This window comes from Periplaneta americana, chromosome 6 (assembly GCF_040183065.1).
Source record: "Periplaneta americana isolate PAMFEO1 chromosome 6, P.americana_PAMFEO1_priV1, whole genome shotgun sequence".
NCBI lineage: Eukaryota > Metazoa > Arthropoda > Insecta > Blattodea > Blattidae > Periplaneta > Periplaneta americana.
Window position 1 is genome coordinate 33,249,611 of NC_091122.1, and position 20,908 is coordinate 33,270,518.

The 20,908-nt window shown below is 35.3% G+C and overlaps 1 protein-coding gene across 4 annotated transcripts in view; it reads right to left on the bottom strand.

Moving 5' to 3' along the window:
- LOC138701183 (serine-rich adhesin for platelets-like) overlaps positions 1-20,908 on the bottom strand; it is a 116,005-nt gene that overhangs the window by 62,757 nt on the left and 32,340 nt on the right. For all 4 annotated transcript variants that reach the window (XM_069827810.1, XM_069827811.1, XM_069827809.1 and 1 more), the window contains exons 6-11: positions 19,261-19,495; positions 16,744-17,060; positions 14,410-14,608; positions 11,660-11,961; positions 7,447-7,744; positions 2,767-3,037 (exon numbers count right to left, since the gene is read on the bottom strand). In XM_069827810.1, the coding sequence (XP_069683911.1) occupies positions 2,767-3,037; positions 7,447-7,744; positions 11,660-11,961; positions 14,410-14,608; positions 16,744-17,060; positions 19,261-19,495 (1,622 nt within the window). The remainder of the gene's footprint in view (positions 1-2,766; positions 3,038-7,446; positions 7,745-11,659; positions 11,962-14,409; positions 14,609-16,743; positions 17,061-19,260; positions 19,496-20,908) is intronic.

The following is a 20,908-nucleotide window of genomic DNA, read 5'->3' on the forward strand; positions in this document are numbered from 1 at the left end:
CTATTCTTTTGAATCGTCAACGAGTTCACGATTCTTCCTACTCTGCGATTCGAACGATTCATCAACGAACGACTTACAGGACACTTTCCTTTGCAAAATTGCAAACCACACGTAGAACAAAAACGTTCTACATCTTTCTCATAGATGGCATAAGAGGCGAGACATTGGATTGTCTCTTTCTCATTGGCTGGAACCATTCAGCACGACCTCCATTAGTCTACAAAATTACCCAAGATAATGTTTCTAAATTATAATTTATCAACTGAACCTTATTACGAAGTACATTTTTTGCATTACATCTCTACTTAACTATGCACACTTCAGGTTTGTGTTCATTATTTTCCATACTTAACAAATGCAGTATTTTGTTTTCACTCTCACTCGGGAGTATTCGGCACAGTTCGGAAATGTCCGTTGACAGGTTACATCAAACAAGTAAATAGAATCGTGGGTTACGATACCATGTCAATTCGTTACTATTCTTTTGAACGACGATTCGTTATGATTCTTTTGAACGACGATTCGTTGATACCACGAATCGATTCTTACGATTCTTTATTATTAGTCGTTCGAATGAACGATTCATTCACGAATCGACCCAACTCTACTGGCATTATCACCTTCATTTCATTCAGACGCAAAATAACCTAGATGTTGATAAAGCGTCGTAAAATAACCCAATAAAAAAAATAAAATATGACACAAAGGGTGTTATTCATAGACATTTCGCTAGCCCGCGCTATGAGCATGCTAAACTAGTGCCGGCTATCGACAGGTTACTTGTACAGGATTCATATCATATCATATCACTAACACTGGTTTATGAATACGAAAAACCTTAGTTCGCTGATCATCCACTGGAAGCCTGGGCTAAGAATGTCTATGAATACGGCCCTGCATGTGCAGTGTATGTGTGCAGATCATCAGTCTGTGCAGATTGTGTCATTCACGCATTGCTCTTACCAGTTCTTAGCTGGAGGGGTGTGCAAGAATCTATTTTGTGCTTCTAGTGTTAGATTAAATTGACATTTAGACATTATAAACACATTTAGCAGAAGGAAAAAAAACGCAATTATTGTCAGTGTTTATATTTGACAATTGTAACACAAGAAACAATAGACTTACTCAGTTATAATTCACAAAGCAGCAGTTTGTAAAGCATCATTTATTAACATGATTTGTATACAGTATTTGAAGAAAATATAAATATTGCAGTAATTTCGAAACAACAAAAAACGAACACTGTATTTCATTTTAAGTAGTAGGTACTGATTATTTCAAAGTAATACTCTTTTATTGTTCGTCAAGCATTATTGGGACTATTGGTGCACAAATGTTAAAGAAAATATTTTACTTCCAATTACATCCAGTAGGACATTGTGAGGCTTTTACACTGAAATCATTTCCTTGCTGTATGTCAATATAAATTCACATTAATATTAATAAATTGGATAAATTAAGCTTTAATTTAAATTTACATATAGTTTGGAAAACGTTGAGAGCAAGTATCACTAAGTTGACAGCATTACTGAAATGAGTTAAAAGGCTAGTTCACAGGTTTAAATATTTATTAACTTAAGTATATTAATATGTAATATAGTGATGTGAGATAGAAAATTCGGCATTATATATTTTTCTATAAAATTTTTCAGCCTTACAAATAGCTGCTTTCTTCACTCCCTTACAACCTCAAGAGCTTCACATGTATTCCTCACTAAACATCCTCATCACTTATCAGCTTATCAAATAAAAGTTGTAAGTCGTCTAACCTTTGATGGCTGTGTTAGTACAGACTCTAAAACAACGCTATTGTCATGTTTGTTTTGCCGTGAGAGTACTGATTAAGAAATAAGAGCTGGCGAATATATTTTGAGACCTTTACTAATCTGATTTAAATTCTCACAACACTATTAGGTCCATATGAGATGATGAAAGACTTTAATTTTAAAATAATTATTGTTGGCTGAAGTAATTATGTTATATGATTCGTGATTTCTCTTTTTCCATTATATCTGTGGACTCCTCACTTTATTTTTCATAATACATTCACAGTCACAGTATTTGTTTTGCGTTGTGCGCGAATTTAAATTTCGCTTAGGAATGGGTAATAGGCCTATCTCAAAAAGCGGGACATTTTGCATCTAGCAATGGATATGAGCAGGACATGGGAAAATTTCCTGAAAATCAGGACTTTCCCGCCATATCAAGACATCTGGCAACCCAAGATGTAACTCACTTCTAAGTTGGGGTTCCTTGAAGACAGTGTTACGTTATCCCAATGATATGACAGAATGATCATGATTATGTGGCAACAGGAGAGGTCTTAAATTTAAACTTAACCTAAATTCCAGACCATGGACGAACACAGGAATAATTCTCTTTAAGAAAAAATAACTCTGCTCTAACCTGGAATCGAACCAGAACCTCATGGACTGTAGCCAGAAAAGAGTATGGTGTGTGTATAAGAAATATCAAAAGAGGTACAAGAGTAGTTTTCTTTTGTTACCACAGCTAGGATATATGAAGCTTTTCTATGTACAAAGGTTTGTTAATTGATAATAGACAATTATTTTCATTTGTAAATTTGCATAAGGTATTCATTGTACATTCCAAATCAGGGTTCGTAATATAGATACAATGAAAGTTTATGAAAATAAGTTAGCATCTTCTGTTTTGAATAAAATTTATACACCTAGAAATTTTCTAACTGTACTAAAATTCTATAATGCAGTAACCTTCAGGGTTACTATAACATTTAAATCTTACCTGGCAGCAGCACAAATTTCGATTTTGTTTTTGATGACTGACGAGTGCCGCATATTTCACTGAAGGGAATCAACATAATCATGTTCTGCACAGCTTTCAGTAAAGATATGGCCTGGACTGCTGAGGTGGGACAATGCTTCACCAAGGTCTGGGTGATCTTCAGGGCTACAGCCTCACACACCTCATTGATTTCCAGGGTTTGAATAGAACGGATGGCCACATTGTGGAAAGATTTGTAAAGTTCTACCCACACTTTAAGTGTATCTACAGTCTGAAAATACAAACAAGTAAAAAAATTACAGATATATTTTATAAAAATAAAAATACACATTACTTAATAATTAATTACAAACAATTAAAAATCTTGTAGAAAGGCAATACCTTAAAAAGGACAGAATGTCACAGATGGTTTGCTGATAGTTTCAATTTCAAGCTATCCATTTTTTTTAGTTGGTTATTTAACAATGCTGTATGAACTACTAGGTGATTTAGCATCGATGAGATTAATGATAGCGAGATGGTTATTTAGCGAGATTAGGCCGAGGATTCACCATAGATTACCTGGAATTCACCTTACAGTTGGTGAAAACCTCGGAAAAAACCCAATCAGGTAATCAGCCCAAGCGGGGATCGAACCCGCACCTGAGCACAACTTCAGACCGGCAGGCAAGTGCCTTAACCGACTGAGCCACACCAGTGGCTTCAAGATATCCAGTTTAATGAACTCAATCATTTTGAATATACTTTAGAAAGCAATTATTATGAGAAACTAAGTATTACAAATTTCACATGTTTGTTTGCCAGTTGTTGCCAACATTTTCATTAATCAAATAATTAATGCAATCAATATCAGAGGAAACGAGAATCATTCTAACATAAGCTTTACATAACTGCAGTTTAAAAAAGAAGAAGAAATTGTAAAACTGGCAAAGACAAAAGCCTCAAACCAATCTGGGACAAAATTCCCAGTTTTAAGCCTGCAAACCATTTTATCAACTAATCTATTAATGATCACAGAAACAGCCAAAACAGCAACAAAATTGTACAGTGACTACCAGCGAACATTCATGGTACTTCTATCAGCTGACCAGCAGCAAGTCTCCCCTGCTACCATCTCTGCTTACACCAACTCACAGCACTTCACCAGATTAAAACTTAAATATTATGTTACATTAATAACATTCAGTACTCACCCTCCACACAGTAGCTGTTGGAAGTGTTGCCCATGTGATATTTAATTCACATCATATATTCACAGAAGCTGTTTAATTAAGCCTATTCACTAAATTTACTCGGAAGTAGGCAGCCAGAGAATTCATGTCAAAAGTTTCCCCTTGTCCTGTCACATATCTTTAACATACAGTAGAACCCCGATTATCCGTCACCCTATTAACCGATTGTTGGAGTATCCGTCTGTCATTCTCTCCTTTATCCTTACACATTATGATCTACTGTTCGAGTGACCTGTTTAATTTCTCTGCAAAACGTTTCCCAGAAGTGCCAAAAGAATACATGTTGTGCTAAATATGTGCATATAATTGAGTGGTTTAGGAAAAGAGGAACTGTGGTTCATCTCACATCGGAATACGAGGTTGGAGTTACAACTGTGCGATGTTTAATAAAAACAAGGATAAAGTGTATAAATTACTTAAATCTATGACATGAGACCTATACTTTTCCTATCTTTCCACAGAAATCCATCATAGAAAGTTTCCTTGACTCTTAGAAACCCGTCATTGACATTCGTTCATTCGTGTTCTGTCACTGCAAACCCAGCATTCTCCAGTCTTTCCTATTTTCTGCCTTCCTCTTAGTCTCCGCATATGATCCATATATCTTAATGCCGTCTATTATTTGATATCTTCTGCCCCAAAATCTTCTCTCGTTCACCATTCTTTCCAGTGAATCCTTCAGTAGGCAGTTTCTTCTCAATCAGAGACCCAGCCAATGCCTTTTTCTCTTCCTGATCAGTTTCAGTATTATTCTTTCTTCACCCACTCTTTCCAATAGAGCTATTATACTTAAAACATCTGATCCACTACCTAATGCGTTAAAACACATGCCCACGGAGAAAATTACGAAACTGCATTATGCAACACTTAATTTATTAAAGTCTTCTATGGTACGGATCATCTGATTTTTTCATTACCACAGATAATAGAGGTTCCACTGTATGTTCGTTTTCAAAATAACCTAGTAGTTGATACAGCGTCATTAAATAACCAAGTAAAATTAAATTAAATGACAAACGAAAATTACAACCAGTGTCAATGATCTGGTCTCCTAAGAATTCTGAAACACCATCAATAGATGTTTTAAATATTTCAAAGAGTTATTTCTAAGATTGTCCTCAAATACTCTCTTTTTGTACAAGAATATGAAGGACAGAGTTGACTTACACTGCATGCCAAGAAAAACTGAGATAGCACTAATACAGATGGAAAGTAGCCGTGACTACTTCGCCCAACATCTGTGCAAAATAAACTGCTTAAATTGCACAATATGTAATAAATATGCTATATTAAATAGAAGATATCGAAGACTGAAAAACCCTGAACAGCGATGACCTACCTACATTATACTCGAAAGCCAGAGGGAAAATAATATAGATGAACTATACCCACTTTACAAAAACACAACAACATTCAATGTCATTATTAATTAAAAAGTATCCTGCTAAAATAAAACTCTTTGGTGAAGAAAATTTATTTTTCCTTTCTGCCTTTTTAATTGTCGAAAACAGAAATTAACTACATCAAAGTAACTGTATGTTTAATTCATACCATTAGATTAAAAGATTTTTAAATAAATTAATTTCAATGTAAGAAAGAACAAACAAATCGGCTGAAGTTGTTTCTCATACAACCAATCAAATTCTTCATTAGTTTTATTTCTAAAGCCAAGCCCAGGTTTGTTTTTCCCTTTCATAATTATTACTATAAAAAGCTGCCGAAATTAAGACTGTAACAATGATTACAAATTCTAACTGTAACGGATTCTCTAAAGCTGTGAGCTATGTACACTCACTCACCTGCTGTTTCCTTTCCTTTGGTAGTAGTGGGAGTGAGAGAAGTCAAGATATTGATTATACATCGCTTCAGAACAAAGTAGCTGTACAAATTTATACATCATATCTCTAAAAATGTAAACACTTATGAGTATTTTCTGCAGCAAATCTTTTGCATATGGGAGAACAAATCAGATATTGCTGTGGCATTTTAATATAGATGGCTTGTGCTAGAGAGAGAGATGGTGATACAGGAGCCAGAGGGAGGTACAAATCAGTTTCCCACTGTGTTAAATATCTATCACATTGTGACCCAGTTTCTTCAACCTTTGTTAAAATGCACCTAACATAGCGTTAATTAACTGTAAGTTAAAAGTATGAATTGCTGTTAAAAATATTGTGTTTCTTCAACTTTACATTTCACATTTTAACATCCTGTTTGTTAACTCTCTGTTAGGACCAGAGATTCTAGAGTTTAACCATAACCTATAAACAAGTTTAGGCTCACTTCTGTTTTCTGAACTCTGACAATTGCGATTCTAGCTTGTTTCCGCTGTTTGATTCAGAGAGGATAGAAGTCTTTCTATTCTCTCAGGTTTGATTTCTGCTTCTTTCCTCGTCTGTATCACAATAGTGTGGAGCAGCGTATTGGTATTGCTGTTATGAAATGGAAAACACTGGAACAAAAAGAAATCTCTTTGTTCGAAAGGAACTTTCTGCTGGAAATTATTTCGCAGTATAAACCAATTAATGAGAATAAACAAACAAATGGATCTAAGTTGAAAGCGAAAAGTGAGACTTGGCAGAAAATAGCCTATACGTTTGTATGAACTTCTGTTCTGTCAAATCACAGAAATCATCCCCTCTGTTTATGTATTCATGGATATCATTTTCTAAATAATCCAGATATATAAGTTCAGCATCTAATGCACCAGCCATATTGGATACTTCAATGCTAACAGAGAGTTAAATGATTTAACTGCATGAAATTGGGCAGTTAAATTAACATAGGTTTTAACAGCCTGTTAGTACTAACAGTAGTTGAAGAAATGCTTCAACTGTTAAGTTTACAGTTAAGATGGAATAAGACACAGTTATAATTTAACAAAGGTTGAAGAAACCAGGCCTGTGGCTCCTAAGATAGTCAACCAATCATGCTGTAATTTTTATGATTGATAGTGGTATGTCTGAGGAAAACATAGAAATAAATTCGAAATCAAAATCTTTTCTGGAAACAGAGAGAAAAAAGTAATAACTTCAAAGTGAACTGTTCAACATAGACATTTACACATTAAAATTTGGTGTCACGTTAGATGGGTAGATGGGGGGAGGGGGTCAAAATTAGAGAAATGTTGAAAAAGAATGGAAATAACTTTTAAAAGTTATGGTTAATCAAAATCTCTACTAGCTTCCAAGTTACAGCGACTTAAACAACCGTTTTTGCTTTGTTGAAGGACTCAAGATTCAGCCTTTTGTCTGTTAGAAGAGAAAGAACGCTACAATATAAAAAAAACTCGTAAACTCTAAACTAACTATTCAGCATTCAATCCCTGCTGGAGAGTTTACTATTATCTCATAAGGGAGAAACGAGGAAAATGGATTAAATAGAGAACAGGAAATCTGGTGCTAATGAAATAAAGCATGCATTTACAAACATTTTAAGTGCTACATACCTGCTTGTATGTGATACTGTACATGTGGTGGAATGGGAAAACTACCACCAGATAAAAGCAGCTGAGATCATGGTGTTTTTCGTTCCCCTGATTTACATCATTATGATCTTTCAAGTAGTTTGTGAGAACTGTCGCCACATTGCTCCACACGATGCAAAGAGAGGATCTTTCAACACTGTTCACGTTGTAGTAAGCACTTGCCACAGTTTCCAGCTGTTTCATCACAGAATGCATGAACTCTAGCACTTTATGATGGCTGATACCAATTTGGAGGATGGTTTTAAGCACAGGAATGTATCTGTCAAGAAGATAATGCCAATACATTAGCAGCCACACAGCTCTGATTTTAAGGGGCAGTTCTTATTTAAGAGAACATCCTATGTAGTTTTTCATTTCCATAATTTGACCCAGACTGTATTTTAAAACCCATGGTTCAATCATAAACTGGATACTAGCAATAAGTATGTAGCAGGCATATGTAGAAAGTTTTCTTCCATATGACAAACAGACATACAAAAAACAACTCAGAAGCATACTGTGTGCTGAAACTTAACAGCTTTTCAGAACTCCCTGAAGATGGAACCTGTATGGAGGTCCGAAACACTGAAAATTAAATACCAGCATCATGTATAATACTCAAAAGTCTGATTCTCAACATCATGTTCACGAAAGCCTATAATCTCATTTAAATAAACAAGTGTTATTGGATTAAAGCGGAGTTGTTGAATTCAATAAAATCTTTATACCATTTCTTGCAAAGATTTTTTCAATCACCTTAAATTATTAAAATTGGACTTTCCATAGGTACTGGTATTCGAATGTGACAAATGTTACAACTTGCTCCTAAAAATGAAAATTCGTTTATTAAAACAGATTACATACATCAGTGCCTTCATTCACCAATGCTTTAGGTTACTTATATGTAGGGGGCGGATGTTGATGACCTAAAAATCTACTTGAAATGATCATTAAAATGCCCTTAAACTAATAGAAAAATGACATAAAATTAAAAGAAAATTACATTTAAATATTATTCACAGTACTCGCACCACAGCTTCTTAAAAATTAGTTACCTTGTTTCAATGACTGCCCTGCAAATCTCGGAGAGAGGAGGCAACTTCCTGGAATTTGGCTAAGATAAAGGAAAAGAACATGCAACAAAATGAAGGTTTTAAGAGAAAACTATAGATTATAATGACGTTTACAATGTGTTTCAATCAGGGGTGGTCCATGTCAGTGCCTTCCTTCTCCATCTTCTCCTCCTTCCGCGCTTCACTTTTGTTACCAGATCTTCCAGATGAGGAAGTGTGAATGACAAAACAAATTGTGGGCGCAGTGTGCATTCTTGCAATCTTTGTGTTAAAAATACTGTCTACTACAGTAGACATCCCTTCTGAACCATGTTGAGGACACAACGTCCTGTCCAGGACATAGTGAAAGTTTCCACCCTTCCAAACATAAATTCTAAAGACACCCTCATACTGACAAAAGAACAGTAGCAGTCAAAGTACTCACTTAAACTAAGCTGCTGTCAAGCATTTTATATTACTTCCGGTGTGTGAAGTGAAGCCTTCAGTGTAATGAGGGATGAACTTTAGAGTTTGTTCCAAACTATGAAACTCAAACTTCACTGTTATTCACTTATTCAGTAGGTAATTACTACTGACCTATTTGGTTAGAAAATGATTTAACAGACCTATCGGTAAAGAAGAAGTAAAATGCATTCCAAATGATCTAAAAGTTCTTCAAAGTATTAAAAATGACCAAAAAATGCCGAAAAAAATCTAAAAATTTCCTATTAGTTCAAAAACGTCAAAAAACGCAATATAAGAAATTACTTTTTTACGTTGATATTAACATAGAAAGGATTTCTATATTAATAGGCAACGTCCTAATGCGAAAAATAACAAGATGACTTTTCATCAACATCCGCCCCCTACTTATATGTCAATAGGTGTTTATATCACCCTCATTTTCCAAGATTTTTAGGCCATGTTTCTCAGAATTTTATTTCTCTCGCTAATTTTCACCTCTTACATTAAATATAATTGGACACTCCTATTCCTTTCAAAAGTGCCGTATGTTAAGTTTCCAAGTATTGAAAGCGCGAGAAACCGAACATTATTCATCCCTTCTATAATGAAAAAAGGTGATTGGCAAGATGATCTGAATTTGTTTTCTGTTGAAAGTAGTGGAGTATAGAATACACGAACATTTTCTTTACATAATTAATAAGTTAAGGTCAGGCTACCAGCATTCGAATTGACAAACAGCATTACAATATGAACACCACAAAAGTTCCTACAATTATTGAAAATGTATGTATGTGTATAGCAATTTAGTATCAAGCATTGATTTGATTAGTTATGACTTGATTGATGTTATGTATGACCAGATTTTTCTCAATATTCTTTAGTCCTCGCATAATTTCCCCCTCCTTGATCCTAGATTTTTCGAGTCCAAATTTTGAGAAAAAAGGTAGGGAGAGAAATTACGCGAGTAAATACAGTAAAGGCCCGCTCCCACTTAGCAGAATCGAACCAAATCGAATCAAAATTAAACATCTTCTGCTGCTCACATCTAGTGGAATCGAATCAAAACCAAATTGAACTGATGTGTAGTACAGTATAAAATGGATCACATAATAGCTTTAGCAGTTATGTGATGAGGTGGAAAAACAATAAATAAATATCCAAAATAAGAAAGGAAAATACTGCATTTAACTAGGGATACAAATGGAAAGTTTCCGCTTTATTTGACTATCTTCTGGGAGATGAAATACAAATTCAATTCTTTTGCGCTTCTTTGGATTTTCATTTTTACTTGAAGTTTCCATTAATTTATTATTGTGCTACAAACATTATCACGGGCATAATTATCACAGTATTTATGTTTTGTCATACAGTAGTGGATAATTCTGAACAAGATTTAGTAATTTTTCCTACTTCATATTATTAAATTTGATATTTGATATATATATTTCGTCACAGCACTTCTTTACATGTAATGGTGTACCTCACATTTCTGTATTCGGTGCCACCATTAACATATTATTACAATAACACATTATTTGCAGTACATGTCTACACACATATACTCCCAATTACACTATGCACCTTTTTTATTACTTGGTCAATCTCCCCTTCAGTATTTCTCCCACATTTCATTCGCTATTCTCTATTTGTTTATTAATCCTAATATATCTAATATTATATACTCCTTTCAAACCCCCTTTTTCCTCTAACTACTATTCTCTAAAATCTCAATTTCACTTTTTCTCTATAAATTATCATATTGAATTATTTGTCAAATTTGTTCTTTAATCTTTTCTCCTATCTTTCTCTTATATTCATTTACTGTTCCAACGTTCAAATGTTAGTACTAATTTTATGCTGTCACTTGTTCACTTCTCTTAACCCTTTTTCACTATTTTCACTCATTCCTATTTGCGCTCACTTTCACTTTCTCACTATTCTGCTTCCACCTAATCCTTTCTCACTATTCTCACTTCCTATAAATACTTATATTTTATCTCTACACATCTGTTTATACACTTCCTCTCTCCCCTAACTTCTCGATCTTTTACAATTTCACTTTACTTGCACTTTTTGATCACATCCCCACATTTTTTAATCATATCTAATATCTTTGCCATATCCTCAGCTGTCGCAGGTTCTGACCTTTCTTTACTGTTCATCTCTGCCTTATTTCTATTTATTTCTTCTTCTATTCCTCTTTTATTTCCCCCCCCCCCTCGCTTTCATTTTCACATACTAGATTTCCACTTACACTCGCACCCTTATTCTATATTATTAAATTGTAATTTTCAGTATATTCTATGTACTATTTTGAGCAATAACTTTCAATAAACAAATCAAGCTACCAAAAATTGATATGGTTCATTTGTTTTTCCACGAAGGCTTCACGAGAACATTATAATACCCAAAACAAGAAGTTCTGTTCCGGCAGCGGATGAAATATTCTACCTCATGAATTCAAACTTATGTGATTTGATTCGTCACACTGCTTCTACTATCTTCCATTTAAATATATTGTGAAGAGAAATATTGTTCGATTTGATACCGCTAAGTAGAAGCATGCCTTAAGTCCTTCATTAACTAATATTTGAGGAAAATATCATCTTCGACTAAACACTTCACACGTGAAAAATGATCACTACAGTTCTACATAACCTCAAATACTATAAAATTACCGTGGGTGTGATGTCGCAAGTTGAAGAAGAGGACGTGACACCATGATCTCTATTAAGAAGAGGGCTGGTGTTCCCGTCATCAGCTGGCTTGTTCCCACGTAGTTTGCAGAGGAGGCTAGAACGGCAGGGGGCAGAGCATGAGGACTCATAACCACTCCCTCAAGCACCAAGTTGATGCAGTTTGCAGCAAGAGCAGGAGCTGCACAACTTGAACGTTCTGCCAAATTCTGTATCATTTTTAGCAAATCTTGCACCAATTTAGCCATCCTTTCTGGTGCAATTTCACTGCTACCTAAAACAACCTGAAGGTATAAAAAAATATTAGACAAGCAACTTTGGAATGTGTCATGATCAGGCTTCGGCCTAGGGACACAGACTAACCGTATGAGGTTTAGAGTACATGGTGTATAAATGACGTCATGACCCGTGTGGAGGGGTGACTGCAACAGAACAGGTGGGTCTGTAATGTGCATTACCGTTGTATTGCTGCTTGGCTGCAGTACGTGTAACAGGCTTCGGCGTAGGAACACCTGATTGAAGGTTACAACTCATGTTAATACTTTAATGGTAGACATTTATTGTCTACACTAGGAATGTACTGTATATACTGCATCTGTACAGGATGAAATATATTTTGTGCCGTACTGTGACGGACTGTTTACATGTTGAGACATGAAGTAACGGCATGCTCCATCTCCCACTCCACTCGACCAACACAACACGATCATCCGTGTGTTCTGAACTCCATGCGTTTCTGTGCCCAGGAACGAAGCCTGGTCATGATACAGTATAAACCCATTTATCCGAGGCCCTGTGTTAACCGAGGCACTTGTTTTGTCAACGTAATTAATTAAATGAATGGTAAAATTCGTAACAATGCACTTCCAACTTCATTGTAACCTACATTGTTTCAAGCAAGAATTATTGATTCTCAAGTCGTTGAGTGAATTTATTTTTTAATTGTTACTTTACGACACTTTATCAACAGCTATTGTTATCTAGCATCTGTTGAAAACTTCAATAGTTTGTAGAAGAAAAATTGAGAAAAACAAACCAAACTGAAGAGTTAAGACCTACTACAAATTTTGCAAATCTCGCTTTTAGGTAAAGCTCACTGTGAAGCAGACTTGAATAATTTCAAGGGAAAAATTATTCCCGGGTTGGGTATCGATCCCGGGACCTTTTGCTGAATGCACAAATGCTATAACTGAGTTACCCAGGAACTTCACCTGACACTGTCTCAATTTACTTTAAATTTTGTTGAATGTACTGTGTACCATGTGTATATTTGTTATAGATAGAAACATCTTGTTTATATAATTAAATAATTTCTTTGTGCTATAATTTTAAAATTGAATGATGTGCACATTACTTGTTTTCTGTAGGTGTTGTGGCTTTCCTGAGTTTGTTAAATCTTATATGGAGTAAACACAGCAAAAGTAAATGAAAGGTAAGATATGTTGTGGTATATTTCTACATTATGTAATGTAAAATCAAAAACAACTTTGTCTAGACAGAATTTCCTTTCCAGAAAAGTATAAATTATATTATTTTCTAATTCAATTCAATTCAATTCAATTTATTTGGCCATTAGACATACAGTTTTAGGCTTCGTCAGAATACATTGAAAAAACATATAAATACATTTTAAAAAACACTAATAACAGAAACAGTAAAATTTAAGTAATACAATGAAAACATGAAATAATTTGAAACTTTTAAATTGAACAAAACTAACTAAATTGCAATTAAACTTATTTATTAAAATACAATTTCGTACAAATTTGTGTTGAAAAACTCAGCAACAGAATAAAAAGGATTATTTAATAACCAATTGTAAAATCTAGTTTTGAAACTATTGATTGGTAATTTATAATATTGACTTGGGAGCTTATTATATAATTTCATCTACATAATTAAAAAGTTTGTGTTGCTCTTGTGTAATCTACAATATGGAATATTAATTTGTTCACTATTTCTAATTTCATGATCATGTATATTGGCCACTAATGAGCAATTGTCGATATTTTGTCGAGTGTAAAGTACTAGATCATATAAATACAAATTTATGATTGTTAAAATCCGTGATTGTCTGAAAAGTGGCCGACAATGTTCCAAATAGTTTGATTTACATAGAATTCTAATGGCCTTCTTTTGTAAAATCAAGACGCTTCCAATTTTGGTTCCATTTCCCCAGAAAATTAGGGCATATCGAATTATCGACTGAAAGAAAGAAAAGTAGGCACATCTTAAATAATTTTGAGAAATGCAAGCAGTTAATTTCTATTGGCAAATCATGACTGTCTAGCAAGTCATCTCTACAGAATAGGTATCTCAGCTTCACCCATATGTGTCCTGTGTAACGATCCAGCAGAAATGAATGAAGACCACTTGAAGACCTGTGAAGCATTAAGAGCAGAAGAAACTACAGTTCAAAAGTATTGGAAAGCATGACTGCTAATGGCTTCATTGCCAAATGCAAGGCACTAGACAACAACAACTAGTTAATTTCTTTAGCAAATATAAAACTCTTGATAGCTTTGTGCATATGTATTCGATGTGCTTATCCCATGTTAAACTGGACATTATACTGAGATTTCACTGTATCTTCATTTCCTCTGTTCTTACTGCATTGGGTCTCGATTTTTGCCTGATGTGTTACAATGGGCTTTACTACGATCTTCCTTCTATCATTAAAATTGCAAAGCAAGCATAATTACTGCAAAACGAGACAGATATAAAGTACTCACTGAAATGTGTCTTAGCAAGTAGTTCCAAATTGTGGAGAGAAGTTGTGAACTAATTACTATGTCACTTTTGCTGCACTGGATCACGATGCACTCCCCCACTGAATACAACAATTCTTCTGACACTTTTAGGAATGTTGATGGTTTACGCAGTAATGGAATTGTGCTGGGGAGAATTATGCACTCCGTATTATCAATTTTCCTGCACAGAAAACATGAACATTTCGTACAATTACATATAACAATCTGAACTTGGTATGGGTTGCTACAGTTTACGTTTTCGTAAGTTAAAACTGTATACTGTATTATATAAAATCCACTTTAGTCAATGCAGTGTAAACCTGTTAAGTCGAGTGTTGTCAGTAAACAAGACACCATTCTTTGCCTTCAAAATGGGCCGTAAAATTAAACTGGGTCTCATACAATGATCTCCCTCCCTCCCTCTCTCTCTCTCCTACAACACTCAAAGCAATGGCAGTAGCAGAATCAAATAATGCGGGAAAGTCGAATTAAGTTTACAAAATACCTAATATTAAATTACATTATACGAGGGTATGCTGAAAAGTAATGTCTACATTTTTTTTTTTTTTTTGTCGCTGTGAATATAGTTAAAAATATTAGTGATAGTACATTGTATTCAGTGAACGTTTTGCTTTCAGTGACACAAGTTTTGCATCTCTGCCAGTAGAGTTCTCTGAGTTATACACCATGTCCGAAATGAAACCTACTGATAAAGATACTAAATAATTTATTCCTTAATTATGACACACAAAAACAAATTAGGGGAAAATATTAATCAACTCAAACAAGTTTATGTCACCATCAGTAAATCTCAACACCCTCTAGTAGCACGACACACATCTAACCTGTATTCAATCTCTCTCCAGGTAGTGTGTAACATCTGCGGAGTTACAGATTTTACTGTGTCGATAATCCTTTAACACTTAAAGATTATCCACTCTGGTGTTGTAAACATGGTCTTTCATGAATCCCATAAGAAAAAATTCCAATAGTGTAAAATCAGGAGATCGTGAGGGCCATGAAATAGGACCACCACGACCAATCCATCATCCTGGGAAATGATTGTGTAAAGTTTCAACAGCTGGTCCCCAATAATGAGGGGGAGCTCAGTCTTTTCAAAGTGAACCTCTCTGAAGGCTTCGACGTTCATCTGATGTTCTCTTCCTGCCACAACCATCATGTCGCTGAAAGTCTCCATTTTCTAGCAAATGTTTCTGCCAATGAACAATGGTGTGCCTATCAGGAGCTGCACTGCCGTATTTTTCACGAAATCTCCGCTGAACTGTAACCGGAAACTTAAACTCTGCTAACCAATAACATCACTGCACTTTTTCTTGCAGTGTGAATGGAGCCATTTTGGAAAACAATCTGTGTATACACAACAATAGGAATAACAGGTTCGCCAATTTCACGACATAAAAGCTTGCTGAGTTTCTCTACATTTTAGTCCAAGCTGGCCGTATGTAAATTTTTTGGATATCTACTTAGTTCATTTCTTTATTGGCAGGTTTCATTTCGGACACAGTGTAGTCTGAAACATGGCGGCATGTACCAACATTATGTCAGTGTGTCTGAAGCAGCGTGCTGTGATCGAGTTTTTAACAGCAGAAAATGTGTCCCTGATAGACATTCATCAGAGACTGAAAGCTGTGTATCATGATCAATGTGTCCACATCAGTACTGTGCGATGTTGGTGTGCTCGTAATGAACCTGGTGCAACTCTCAACTTGTATGACAAAGGACGCAGTGGAATACAATGACAATGAATTCATTACAGTGTTGAAATTATCATATTAAATTTGGAGGCAGTGTTTTCTAAATTATGTACAGCAGGCTGGAGTTCAGATTCTGTTGTTGCAATAATAATTTGGTAGCACTCTGTACTAGTGGTCACTAAATCAGGTGGGACAGAGAAATTACGCTATTGCCAAGATATCTAGTAACTCGCAGCAATATTTTACTACTTAATTAACTTATTATTCCCAGAACATGAATTTTACCAGCAATCGAAAAGTATTGGGAATAAATCTGAATAAGGAACAAAAAAAAAAAGTTTCCATCCCAGGCAAGATTCGAACCACGAAAATCTTAGTTAGCAGTTTACTGTGCTCTGGAGTGAACAAGGCTCTGAAATCAGCTACAAGGGTCGGTCCGGTTTCTTTTGCCACTACTGTACATTTACAATGTTTCTAATTTCTGAATATAGCATTAACGAGAGAAGAAAACATTTCTCGTATAAGTAGGTAACATAAATGAAGTGCGGTATTTCAATGAACAAACACTAAACAAAAGGTAAGGTTGGATCTAATCACTTACTTTGGTTTCTGAGTAGCACTGTGATGTTTCTCAGGCTCATGGTCCAGGATGTACGACAGAGCCTGAGCGCAAGGTATGTGCAAAGAAGCAAATCTCTTGCCCGGCTGGAGTTCTCGTGTCTTGGGATTACCAAAACAGTACACAAGGAAAGGTGTGAGAACATCTTCCAAATGTTTTTCGATGCACTTTTCCAGGCAACGTACTAGATGCCACCAAGTATTCAACTTCTGTTGGGATATTATGTCTATTTTTGCATTATTTGACTGCAGAGGTTGTACAAGCAGTCGAACAGATCGCTCAACTACATCATTTGCAACCTGAAATAAATTACAAGTATACTCACTCAATTTATCATGCCACTATCATTAATTAATAAAATCACCAACATTAATAATCATCTTACATCTTATTTCTTGTACAGTGCACATAGTTATTATTTAACTGATTGCACAATATTCACACAGAGATTTCTTTCGAGAAGTTATCATGTCTTAGGTTACATGAGAGAGAAGAAATGTGCACTTGCTTTCTCTCTTATATCGAATTATGCACACTTCATCCCCCTCTTATTTATTAGCCTGTTTTCATACTCTCTCTCACTATCATAACATTAATACTCGATCACAACACGATATCACGCTAGAAATTCCACTTCACACATCATCTCTGGATTCCTCATCTTTCACTGTTGCTACCTCGTCACTGGAACTTCCTGCCGCCTGAAGTCAACGGCTACCGAACAAGGAAATCTTTCAAATCTAAGTATGATGAGTTGCCAAACTAACTTACTATTATGACAAGTGTTGTATTGCATGTTTCCACGTACTCACTTTTTTTTTTTAATATTCTAGTGGTATTTAACTTATTTTATCTTTTTGTTTTCATATTTCAAGATAATGGTATATCTATAATGTGATAACTTGAGCTATATATAATCATAATTTTCCTTATTGTGTATACCTAAAAATATTGTATTCATTACATGCTTTGCACAGCCCTCGTACATTAATGAAAAGTAAAATGTTTAACAACAATGATGTTTTCAGATGTCCTGGATTATATAAAGCAGCTGTAACAGAAATCAAATGAAACGTTATATTCTTTCTATATTTTTTTTAAGAGAATGGAGATAATCTATTATAGTATATACATCTCCACAAAGATTCCAGATAAAAGGCCTTCATATCAATTCTGTTAAGAACAATGTCAAAAATACAATTTTTGGAAAAAGTACTGTGTGTCATTAACGGAAACAACCGGAAAGAGTTTTGGAGAATATAAATTGATGATAATGATAGTGAGAATTTCAAGACTGCTGATGCAATAGCACCAATAGTCATATCACAGACTTTGTCTTTTTTTTAGAACCTCAAGAGTTTCACTAGTGAACACATTCTCGTGTTCCAAACATAAGACCAATAACCTTCCACGCAGTAACATTGTACTACGTACCCGAATACTGACTAAAAGGCTCATAAATTTTTTGCTTCTCATCACAGACTTCGCTGAGTTGCTTTTCGTGCAATTTGAAGTGTATTGTGTGATCGAGAATTAAGCCCAAGTCTTTCTGGCGATCTAATACAATGATATCTAATTGACGTGAGTAATTATCAACTGAAAGACAGTCAACTTCTTCGCAGACTTCATAATTGGAATTATGAAATACTGAATCAATAATCAAAGAGCAAACTGTGTTGTGATGGCTACTGACATGAATTAATTCTCCACCATGACAAAAAACCGAAGTCATGGAAAAAGGTTTCATGCTCATCGCAACTTCTGCAACAGGTTGTGTCCAAGGTTCTGCAGGGGAACCAGAGTGCAGGGTCACATTACAGCTCATCGTAATAGCTTGTGTCCACTGACTAAAGAATAGACCCTTCTTGCTGGAAATCCAAGCATTCACTTTCTTTCAATAGGAATAGAATCCAATACTTTGAAAGTTGTTCCACAGATGAAAAGAATCACTACGAAGCGCTAGTCATAAGCTCTTTGCATGAAGAAGCAGTAAGTTGGTAATACACTGATTTATTTTCTACCAAAAATTCCTGGTGGCTACAATGTGGGGATTATCAATATATAAAATACATTTGCAGATGTTTATATTCTGAAGAAAGACTTCCCACTGAGGTTTTAAAATTCTTAAACCTATTAGCTTTCTTGGTGGATACAGTATGGCATCAAGCACATCTGTAGGTAGGCCAGTGATTTCTTTTACCATACATCGAATTAATTTATCAATACCTTTAAAGAATTTCAATGTAATACTTCTAAGGGTTAAAAAAAAGTTCTCAGACAAACCGACATTTGTTTCAGTAATTATTTGCATTTACTATAGGGTTCATGATACTGTAACACAATCAACAAAATTCAGGACGAACTATAACACCAACACTCTTTTAGTACAGTAATTAGCATTTATTCACAAAACATTTATCAACAAAAAACATAATTCACTTCATCTGCAAAATAATAAATTATGCATGCTCTTAATTTAGTAGAAAAAATCATCCATACTTCAACATTAGCTGGCAGAAACTTGCTAATGAGATGTCTCCAACAGATAAAAGCCTGGACACGAACTTCTGATCTGTCATACTTGAATGCTTTTTCTTCTACATTGAGCAATTTGTTGATTATTTGATTGTTGCCTTTCCTGATGAGTTCCATATCCAAGATATCCAGGAATAAACACCATGTAGGTGCCCAATCAGAGGCAAGACCAACTAATGTTACCATTTTCGCTGCATACCTGCAAACATGAGAAAGAAAAACGCACCTTTAAAAATGTCCATAATTAGAGCAGTATCATATTGAATTCCACTTCTAGCGCTTGTAACATATGTCTTTAAAACCACAATGCTTCACACTGGATGTACAAAATATGTGAACTCCAAGATCCCAATGGATCTTATTATAATAAATGAAGCCAACACAGTGGTGTTACCATAGAGCAGTATGGATAAAATGGACGGAGTTATGCAATATTGGGAGTCAGCCATAAACAGTGCAGGAGAATATATTACTGATTAATTGATATATGTTTACGTAAAATAAATAGGCTAATTTTGGTTTTAATAACAAAAATGCTAAGAATTTATTCATCAACCTAATAAATGTTATTGTTTAGTTAACTGTCCAAACTGATTAAGATAAATGTCGGAGCTCCTATATTCCTATAGCAAGTTCTATCCTTCATTGTGTTTACAATGACGGCTTTCATGTGTCGTATTTCATAATACAAAGCAATAGAATAAGCCACAAAATTCAGACACTTCCTATTATCTCTTCCCTTCCCACTCTCTTCTCTGACTTTCTCTTTTTCCATGAAAATTTGGGCGAATTAATTAAAAAAAAAATTCCTTCATCCCCTCCTTCACTTTCCTGCCTCCTACAAGACGTGTTCTTAAAGTAAGTTCCAAAAGGGTGTAGTAAGTAAACGGGAAGATATTTACAAACTATTTTTGTTGCATTGTATTCCCCACACTTCAATTACTTCTCAACATAATCTCCACCATTATTGAGGCATTTATACAGTCGTGGCACAAGTCTTTCTATCCCCTCATTGTAGAATTCGCCCGCCTGCAATGCTAACCACTCCTGCACTGCTGTTTTCACTTCGTCGCCATCAAAACGTTGACCACAGAGGAACTTCTTGAGGTACAGGAAGAGATGAAAGTCACTCGGAGCCAAATCCAGGCTGTAGGGGGGATGGTCAATTTGTTCCCAGCCTAATTTCGAGATGAGATTTTGGGTGTCGTCGCCATCAAAACGTTGACCACCGAGGAACTTCTTGAGGTGCAGGAAGAGATGAAAGTCACTCGGAGCCAAATCCGGGCTGTAGGGGGGATGGTCAATTTGTTCCCAGCCAAATTTCGAGATGAGATTTTGGGTGTCGTCGCCATCAAAACGTTGACCACCGAGGAACTTCTGGAGGTGCAGGAAGAGATGAAAGTCACTCGGAACCAAATCCGGGCTGTAGAGGGGATGGTCAATTTGTTCCCAGTCAAATTTCGAGATGAGATTTTGGGTGTCGTCACCATCAAAACGTTGACCACCGAGGAACTTCTTGAGGTGCAGGAAGAGATGAAAGTCACTCGGAGCCAAATCCGGGCTGTAGGGGGGATGGTCAATTTTTTCCGAGCCAAATTTCGAGATGAGATTT